The 10,747-nt window shown below is 39.1% G+C and overlaps 1 protein-coding gene across 1 annotated transcript in view; it reads right to left on the bottom strand.

Annotated features, from left to right (window-relative positions):
* The window catches only part of ELF1 (E74 like ETS transcription factor 1), an 82,740-nt gene that overhangs the window by 20,309 nt on the left and 51,684 nt on the right, over positions 1-10,747 (bottom strand). Inside the window, exons 3-4 of the mRNA XM_007948183.1 lie at positions 7,168-7,275; positions 3,715-3,882 (exon numbers count right to left, since the gene is read on the bottom strand). Of these exons, the coding sequence (XP_007946374.1) occupies positions 3,715-3,882; positions 7,168-7,275 (276 nt within the window). The remainder of the gene's footprint in view (positions 1-3,714; positions 3,883-7,167; positions 7,276-10,747) is intronic.

Here is a 10,747-nt window from a genome sequence, read left to right as displayed (position 1 = left end):
CTCACTGCCATCAAGTCGATTCTAACTTATAGCAATCCCCATTGGGTTTCCAAGGCTGTAAATCCTTATGGAAATAGATTGCCTCATCTTTCTCCTGTGGAGCAGCTGGTACGTTTGAACCACTGACTTTCTAAATAGCAGCCTGCCTTACTCACTATGCCACCGGGGCTCTTTCTCATAGTACTTACTACAATGTATTACAATTATTTATTTATGAGTCTGTCTCTCTCATTAAACAGTGATTTCCTTGAGAGTAGGAATAATGTCTTCTTCATGTTCTGTATTCCAAGGGTACAGGGGCCAGCAAATATAAGTCCTCAATGAGTATTTATTTAATACATGTACCAAACCAGGCCCACTGCCTCTGAGTCTATTTCAACCCATAGCGACCCCCATTGGGTTTCCAGGGCTGTAAATCTTGTAAATCTTTAAGGAAGTTGATTGCCTCATCTTCCTTCAGCAGACCACCTTCTGGTTAGCATGCATATGCAACCCCAAAGCTACCAGAACTCCTTATTTAATACATTAAAAAAAAAAAAAAAAAACCTCACAGCCACCACTGTCAAGTCAGTTCTGACTCACAGCAACCTTATGGACAGATTAGAACTGCCCCATAGGGCTTCCAAGGCTGTGAATCTTTACAAAAGCAGATTGCCACGTCTTTCTCCTGTGGAGTAGCTAGTGGACTCAAACAGCCAACCTTTTGGTTAGCTGACAAGTGCTCAACCACTGTACCACCAGAGCTCCTTCTGGTCTCATATAGTTGATTATTTAAGGGAACACAGTACTCACGGGTGATAGTGTTTATTTTGTAAGCCAATCTATTATATAGATGAATGGTGATCTCTAGAACTTCAGTTCTAAGTTCAAAGAGTATTTTATGGCAATAATCTAGGCAGTTCCCCTAGTCTTGATTGGACACTAGTCTGGCCTTTTTTTTTTTTTTTCCCCAGCAATTTGACTTTTGTCCTACATTCTTCTCCCATTCTATCTGAGATCTTCTACTGGGCACCATCTAATTATTCTGGTCTAAGGATAGATGAAACCATGGTTCATGCAGACTATTAATCTTCAGAGAATTCATAATATTAAGCCTGTGCTAACTCAAATTTAGAATTAGATTTTTATTTACTACTGACTGGGAATTCCTAGTCATACAATTAAAATAGTGGCTCACTTGTTAAGACACTGGGCTGCTAACGAAAAGATCAGTGGTTTGAACCCACCAGCCACTCCACGGGAGAAAGGTGGAAGAAGCAACCTGCTTCAATGAAGATTTACAGCTTTGGAAACCATATGGAGCCACTATGAGTCAGAATCAACTATTTGGCAATGACTGGGATAGATGTAATTAAGCTTAATGTGGGAGAAAGTTAATTTGTTAGGTAGGATGAGAGCTGCATTTAGTCTAGGATTAATTTTCCTTCACTACTGAGTGGGGAAGGTCCTTAATTCTCTATGTGAAGTCTTCTGAACTATGAGTTTTACACTTAGGCTATTTAGAACAGGCATTATTTATTGCCCTTTGTAAGCTTCAGGCATTATTCCCTGTAATCCTTTTACCATACCTTTGAATCTTTTGCTTTAATAACTGTAATCACATTTACTTTAAAGTTTCTATTTGATTATTTCATTATCTGAAGTTCTTAGAAAACTATGTCTGGGGTAATACATTGGGCGGTTCTTTTCCTGACTTTGGACAGTTTCCTCATATGCATGCACTGAATAGTCAACTGAATATTCAAGGAGGACCCTCTTCAGATAGCCATAATTCTCTGTGCAGCTCTCTCCTCTCCCACCCTCTGCCCTGCAATCTGTAGTTGCCTCCTGGATGTTCAGCTCATCCTCATCACTGTGCTCTGCTTGGGTTCTTTCTCCCTATGCCGAGGCTTAGAAATTTTCTCCTAGCAGTAACACAGAGCAATCATAGTGCTCACCTCATTTGTTTCCTTGCTGTCTCTCAGGGATCACTGCCTTTTTTTAATCAAAACAAAAACAAAAACAAAACAAAAAACACTTTTATTGTGAGTGAGAGTTTATAGAGCAAATTGGTTTTCCATTCAACAATTCATACATTGACTGCAACTCACAGCACTCTTGCCACTTCCTCCCCATGTCTACTGTTTTTATTCATCCTTTCTTACCCATCCCTTCCTGCCTTCTAAGTATTATTCCTGGGCAAATGCTGCCCTTTTGATCTCATATGGTTGACTGTTCTAGGAGTGCATATCTCTCAGGGATCAATGTCTTATGTTAACTGATATCCATAGTCTCTAACACTGTTTTTTCATATATTTTGTCCACTATTTTTATTGTTTTAGGTGAGAAGATAAATCCAGCTTCTGTTATTCCATCTTGGCTAGAAGATGTTTCATCTGATCTTTTTAAAATAGTCTTATACTTTTACCATGTTTTTAAATATTATTTTAATAATTATAATCATTAATTTAAAGTTTCTTTTTGCTAACCCTGGGGTTTCCTATGTCTGTTGCTTCTCAATCAGTAAATGATTCCTCATGTGTTCTGTCATACTGAAACATGAGCTCACCTTCAACTGGGCTCTATTTATCTAGAAATCTTGTGTGACCCAGGTTGAGGGTATGTCCTTTCTCAGCAATTTTACAAGTGCTTCTGCTAGATGCTGCAAAGTTATTATCATCCTGGGGCCACTTTTATGTTAATTATTTGGCTGGGAATTCCCAAAGGCAGTGATAAATTAAAATCTAATCCTAAAATCAAGTTAACACAGGCCTAGGATTACACATTCTCTGAGGAAGAATTTCTCCATTCATAGCCCAGGCCAAGAAATACAAGTTTCCTTGACATCTCTCTGTGTAAATATGTTAATTTTTCCCCCTAAGTCCTAAGAGTATGGCTCCTCAAGGACTCTAATTTTATGCTGAGATCTCTGTCCAATACTCATCTTACATGGGTCCAAGACCCATGTTTCTGACTCTTACATGTGCAGTAAAATCCAAGTCCAATCTTTTCGACACCACGACCAATATATCTTCCTTAGCCCTTGAGAGTTGCTACATTATCAGCTCACGCTTACTGTTTTTATTTTCCTTCATTTTGGCTCCTGGAATTTCCCTTAGTTTAGGCTACTGGTTGGCTGATAATGCCATTAACCAAGATATTAAACTCAAAATATTAAACAAGCTGGAGTAGAATCAGAACACAATGATATGGAAAGAATGTTAGACTTTAGAATGTTAAGTATAGTCTTAGTTTGTGAAAAATTAAATTCTTACTTTATAACATTCTAACTTTTTTCCTCTTCTATTACTTACCTGACTTCCAATTTCCTTTTCCTGAAAATGGAAATCTTATATTGGACTCTATACTGATGGTTTTCAAATTATGCCTGTTGGGAGAAAGCTGATGGGCCCGCACTATCCAATCTCTTTCTGAGCTTAGATAAAATGCTTTAGATACAAGTTTGATGCTTTAAAAGTTGGAAAATTCCTTTTCCGTAAGACAGGTCAAATATTTTAAATGTATACACTAATTTATAAAACTATAATAAAATGGATATGAAGTACTTCTTAATTTGTCTGTGTCCTTCATTTTTTTCTACCTAAGCTTTTAAAAATGCTATCCTTTTTTTTTTCCCTTATATTAGTTTTAACTGCCTCCTCATAAATATCCTTGAATGAAAATAATATTTAGATTGCACATGGAGACTTAACCATAAATGAATTAAAGGCCCACCTTTCTTTCTCTTAGGTTGTTCTGGTGATGAGGTTCCTGGTGAGTCTGCAAATGTCTCTTGAACTTGCTGAGTTTCCATCACTTCAGGAATTCCATCTAATGTGACAGACACATGGGTGACTGGAGCAACACCAATATCATCTTCAGATGAACTAAATATGTTATTATCTAATGGAAATAAAATTGGCTAATTATAATAAACTTATTGTAAATCAAAATAATTTCACATAATAATTTCCTGTTTCTATAAAGATCAAAGTAAAAATAAAATCTTGAAATCTATTCTCGGTTTTCCATTTCCTAATTAGGTAACAAACTGATTGACTCGACTGTTTCAAGGTCTTCTTGCTAGTTTTGCTGTCTATCACCAATTTATCTGGTCTTTCTTTTCTAGTCTTCACATTGATTCTAAAGTTATCTTCTGAAACCTTAGTCTGATCTGCCCATATAACTCCTCTGTGCAAAGACCTTAGAAAAAAATAATGGAATTGGCATATCGCCGCACAGTTGATAGAGGAATAAAAGGAAAAAAATCAACCCAAATTCTATTGTACATTATTTAAATTTTCCACAATTTTGATCAAACCTATCTTTCAATCTCACCTCCCACCCACCACAAAGCTTATACTGCAATTATATCAAAATTTTGTATCGCCAACTTTTAATTCTTTCTCTGTGTCTTTGGCTCAAATCACACTCTCCTTCAATGCTCTTTTCCTGTCCATTCTAACCTATTAAAAGAGTATTCATCATTTAAAGCCCAGGACAAAATATTCCCTCCCTAAATCTCCAATGTTCTCAACTTGAATACTCTCTGCTTCCAGAAGACTTTGCTATCAATCCTGTCATGGCCTTTTATTTTGGTCTTTACAGTTGTTTACATAAATATCTGTCTTCAAAATTAAATTGTAAACCTTAGGAGAAGAAATACTTATATATTAATTTATATGTCACTTTACTGCTTCGGAAGGAAGGTTGGGCAATCTACTTTTGTAGTAATACTGCCTCAGAAACCCAAGGAGGTCCAACTCGATGGCACATAACATTAACACTGCCTAATACCCGTCATGCGTTGTATGCCAGAATCGATTCTGATTGTATTAGCAAATACAGTTGCTCCAACAAGTTCCCTTGGCTGTAATCTTAATGAAAGCAGACGGCCAGCTTTTTCCTCTGTAGTACTGCTGAGTAACTCCTAACTGACAACCTTTAGGTTAGCAGTTAAGTGCAAACCATTTGCGCCACATAGGGATCTTCACCTCATATAAACCAAACCCAGTCCTGTCGAATTCATTTCTACTCAGAGAGACCCTATAGGACACAGTACAACTGCCCCATAGGGTTTCCAAGGCTGTTGATCTTTATGGAAGCAGACTGCCACGTCTTTCTTCCACAGAGCAGCTGGTGGGTTCAAATTCACTGAGCACTGAAACCACTGTGCCACCAGGGCACCTCGCTTCAAACACCAAAAAAAAACACACCAAATTTACTGACACTGAGTCAATTCTGACTCATAGGGACCCTCATTGGGTTTCTGAGGCAGTAAATATGGAAGTAGACTGCTCAGTCTTCCTTCTGCAGAGTGGCTGGCAGGTTTGAACTGCCAACCTTCTGGTTAGCAGTCAAGTGCCTTAGGTGTTACACCACCAAAACTCCTTTCACTACATATAGTATATAGTAATATTTAATATATGCAATATATATATTATATACATACAATATATAATGTTGTTGTTGTTATTTGCCATCGAGTCAGACCCGACTCATAGCAACCCCTCCTTGGGTTTCTGAGGCAGTATCACTATGGAAGTAGATTGCCCAACTTTCCTTCCGAGGAGTGGCTGGTGGGTTTGAACCGCCAGCCTTCTGGTTAGCAGTCAAATGCCTTAGGCACTATGCTACCAGAGATCCCTATATATAATGATATATAACATAAAAACATTGTATGCCATAAATATTCAGGAAGCATATCTTGAAATAAATTAGTAACAAAGTTATGAGTTTGACTGCTTTCTTGTTAGAAAAGGTGAAAGAGAACATAGGTTTAAAAGGCAGATCAACTTCATCTCAAGAAAGAAAAGTCAGAATGGTACAGATTTGGATTTATTTATTTATAAGTAGCCAGGAAATAGAGAGTATTCTCTAGTTCCTGCAAAATGAATTATTTGAAGTCAAGCTAGATCACTGGAGAAAACTTTCTCTGCCTTCAAACAGTTATTCATAAGACAATACATGTATGAACTGCTAGGGGTTAGAAAATGAATTTGCTCTGTGAACTTTCACACAAATCACAATAAACATTAAAAAAAAAAAAAGCAGATCCACAATAGGGTGATGAATTTTATGTCATGAAGTGTTAATTTTTAGTGGATTCTTGACTATTCATTGATAACTATCTATAGAGACCACTATGAGCTCTAAATACCCTAATACTTTCACGAATCAGGTCAAGAAAATATTCTGCATAACCTGCTTGTTACGTGCCATCGAGTTGGACCTGATTCATAGCAACCCCTCCTTTGGGTTTCCGAGGCAGTATCACTACGGAAGTAGATTACCCAACCTTCCTTTTGAGGAGTGGCTGGTGGATTTGAACCGCCAGCCTTCTGGTTAGCAGTCAAGTGCCTTAGGCACTATGCTACCAGAGCTCTTAAAATGGAGGGAGCAACAAGGTGACAGTTAATAAAGTACTTCTTTGTTTCTAAGGACTTCAGTCTCTAAATTTAGGGAAAAAAAAAGTAACAAAACAAAAAAACATTTAACCGAACATTTAGCAAAGGTGCTTCAACTAGTAATGTACCTTAAAATATCTCAACTTATTTGTGGGAGTAAGATGAGGGAAATAAATTTTAAAAATAATTTTACTGTGTTTTTATGAAGGTTTACACAGCTGTTTAGGTTCCTATTTCAACAATTTCTACGCAAGTTGCTCAGTGACATTGGTTATATTCTTCACAGTGTGTGAACATTCTCATTATTTCTGTTCTGGTTGTTCCATTTTCATTAATCTAGTTTCTCTGGCCCCTTACAGTCTTTTTTTTTTTTTAAATTAATTGTTCACAGCTTGGCCTCATGTAGGTAAATTTTTAAAAGGACCACAGTACTTACAGGTGACATTCATTATTTTTCTGAGCCTATTTGCTATTTAGCTATAGAGTAACTTCAGGAGTTAGTTCCAGTTCAAAGTTTGAAAAGTATCTCAGGGCAATAGTCTTGGAGAGTTGAGGGAAATATTTTTTTTTTTGTCAGTGAGCCTTTATCTGCTTTTTAGAAATCATTACCATCATTTAAAGTATACTTCGTATACTGTAGATGCTCTATGGGATGCTTGGGGCACAAAAAAGTATAAATTATGGTCTTTTATCTTTTGATACTTAGCATTTAATAGAGAGGGCAAGGATAACAACAAAGCGCGCACACACACAGGAACAATCGTAACAGACAACCACTCACTTAATCGTTTTTCATCCAGCATAGGGCCAGGAGAATCCATATTGAGGAGTGCTTCAGCAGCCTCAATAGTTTCAATAGTTTCATCTCCATTTTGGCAGGAAGCTTCAACTATAATACATTTAAGAAAAAAATAGAATTAGCTACAAGACATCTGCTACTCTGAAACTCATATACTACTTGCTGGTCTCTCAAACTAGAATAAAAACTAAAACGAAACTCATTGCCATCAAGTTGGATCCGACTCATAGTGACCCCTCCCCTAGGGTTTCTAAAGTGGTATCACTACGGAAGTGGATTGCCCAATCTTCCTTCAGAGGAGTGGCTGGTAGGTTTGAACCACTCGCCTTCTGATTAGTAGTCAAATGCCTTAGGCACTACACCACCACTTAATTTAAACAAACATTGAACAAACAATCAAACTCACTGCCATTGAGTTGTTTCTGACTCACAGTGACCCCCATTGGGTTTCTGAGGCTCTAAATCTTTATGGAAGTAGATCGTCCAATCTTCTTTCTGTGGAGCAGCTGGTGGGTTTGAACCACTGACCTTCCAGCGAGCAATCAAGTCCCTCATCCACTATACCACTAGAGCTCCTTTGGGTTTATATACATATTTTGCATCAATATATAACATCTAGGAGCTCTGGTAGTGTAGTGCCTAAGGCACATGACTGCTAACCAGAAGGCTGGCGGTTCAAACCCACCAGCCACTCCTCGGAAGGAAAATGGGGCAATCTACTTCCGTAGTGATACTGCCTCGGAAACCCAAGGAGGGGTCTCTATGAGTTGGGGCCGACTCAATGGCACATAACAGCAACAACATATAAAATCTATACTGATTATTACTATCAAATAATTGCCTACTTTTATTTAAAAATAAAAATATGTTTGCCAGATGCTGGAAGACAAAAAGGAAAGCAAAACACAGCTCATAGTCTGGAAGAACACCAATATAATTTCTCTGATAATCCTTATATTTTCAAGAAAAAGTATGATGGGCATTAGACTTGAGTGGAAAGAGTCTTGGAATGAGAGTCAAAAATCCCAGCTGTACCACTAAACTAGTTATGTCATTGCGCAAGTCACTCTGTCTCCGTAGAACTCAATCTTAAGCATGACTGGGTTGATAATCTAAGGTCCTTTTCAACTCTAAATCTGATTCCAATATTCTTAGTTCACTAATAGGAATGAGCATACCCATGAAGTCAAGTCGATTCCAACTCACAGATACCCTACAGGACAGAGCAGAACTGCCCCTTAGGATTTCCAAGGCTGTGAATATTCAAGGAAGCAGACTGTCACATCTTTCTCCCACGGGAATGGCTAGTGGGTCTAAACTGCTGATCTTTCAGTTTTAGCAGCCGAGCACTTCACCACCACCATGCCACCAGGCTCCTTGAAATGAGCATGGGTCTCTGTTAACCTGACTCTTCTTCCATTCCTCTGTAATTAGTGAATTATTACCACCTCCAAGTGATATTAATCACAGTCACATTATTAGAATCTGAACAGTCTTTGATAATTGTAGCATTCTGGTACCATTCTTTTCTAATGTGTATTATGGAACATTAATCACCCTAGACTACACCTGATGCTAGTTTGTTGTGTGTGTGTGTTTTCAAATGGGTTACAAATGAAAAGAATCCACATACATCCTAGGTACTGAACAATCTTTCTGCATCCAAGACAGATGTCTAAAATAGTGGCAAAGTGCATTCCTGGATGTCTTTTAGCCTCTTACCTCCAGGATCGACACTAACAAGTTAAATGAGGAGCTACAAATTCCCTCCTTTTAGGGATAAATTCACCTCCAAACTCAAGAATCGGATACCCACTTCAGTTAAGAAAAGCCCTAAATTGTATATTTGAGTTATCTGAAAGTTATGTTCATCATCTATAATCTCTTAACACCTACTTGCTAAATTTATCCTTATTTGTGATAAAAATTACCTAGGCAGTTATTTTTAAAAATTGTTATTTGGGTGCAGTGTAGTAACTTCCTTTGTGTGGCTTTTCTACCCATAAGTCTTTGTAAACTCCAAGGTGGGATTTGCTATGAGCAACTGAGGAGCTCCTGATTGCTGAAGGTGTCCACTTGCAGTATTTCTGTTGGGAGTGGCACAAAACAATGTTCTGGGAGGTGCCCACTCTCTCTCAGGTGCTTAGAGTTCTGATGCTATAATTGGCTAGTTTGACCACCCTGCGGGCTCTAAAGGAGGCCTTCTGGAGGCAGAACTCTCTCTGACTGCTGGTTCACCACTCCGTGCTGCTGAAAGAGACATGGGCTCCTGAGACACTCATTGCTGGGAAAGAGACACAAGAGACACGCATTGCTGAGTGAGACACTGAGGGACCAGCACTGCTGGGAAAGAGACTGTGAGAGACTGTTGGCTGAGGGACGGTGGGCTGGGAGAGAGACTGAGCATTCTTTCTGAACTTGAGTTGTAGCCTGGTGCTTCCCTAATAAACCCTGTAATCTGTGAGTTCTGTGTGGCCACTGCAACGAATTATCGAACCCAGGAGAGAGGTGGTGGGTGCTTTGGGAGGAACGGTTGGTGAAAGGGCTGGAGGGAAGCAGCATGTTTGGCCTGGCAGGAATAGGCCTTGGGTTACTGCTGGTAATCCTGCCTTCCCCTCGTAGGGTTAGAGGAGGTCAGAACATGTGGCCTCCCTGCCGTTTTTGCATTGGGTGAAAGTTTACAGGCCAAATTCATTTCCCATACAGCAGTACATACATATTGTTTCCATGACAATGACTGCAATTCCCCACAACGTAACAGCTCTTTCCCCACTTCTTTCCCGTAGTTACCTCTTCCCTGTGTCCTTCCCTCCCATACACTCTCACCCCAAGCTATCCCACTGTGCAAACACTGCCATTCTGTTCTTTCATGACTGATTACTCCAAGGATTGTATCTTCCTGATGTAAATGTTTATCCCATATGTCTGTCTATGGTTTGACTGGAAGCCACAGGACCAAGTTCAGTTCCAGACCTGAAGGGTAACTAGAGGTCATAGTCTCAGGGGTCTCAACAAGGCTCTATCAGACCAGTAAACCTGGTCTTTTTTATGAGTTTGAGTTTTGTTCCACATTGTTCTCCCACTCTATACAGGATCTTCTGCACTGATGCCTTTCTAAGTGGTTGATAGTGGTAGCCAGGTACCATCTAGTTCTTCTAGTATCATGGTCATATAGGCAAAGGATCATATGGTCTACTAGTCCCTTGGACTAATCGTTTCCATGCACCTTTGGTTTTCTTCACTCTTTGCTCTAGACGAGGAAAGACCCATCACTGCATCTAGATGGCCGTTTGCAAACTTTTAAGACCCCAGTCTCTACTTACCAAAGTAGGATGTAGAACAATGTTTTTGTGTAGTATGTTATGCCAATTGAGCTAGATGTCCCCTGAGACCACGGTCCCAAGCCCATAGTTCCAACTACTCACTCCTCAGGGTAGCTGGATGTGGCCAAGAAGCCACCACAACCTTGCCCCTTGTTGGCTCCACTATACACCTGAACATTCTTACAGTACATATAAATAAACAGGTAGAAACATCATCTGCCAACACTATACATGGTCAT

The sequence above is a fragment of the Orycteropus afer genome, unplaced genomic scaffold (assembly GCF_000298275.1).
Source record: "Orycteropus afer afer isolate SDZICR_OR568_19922 unplaced genomic scaffold, OryAfe1.0 scaffold00207, whole genome shotgun sequence".
NCBI lineage: Eukaryota > Metazoa > Chordata > Mammalia > Tubulidentata > Orycteropodidae > Orycteropus > Orycteropus afer.
This window is presented reverse-complemented; position numbering and strand designations above follow the sequence as displayed.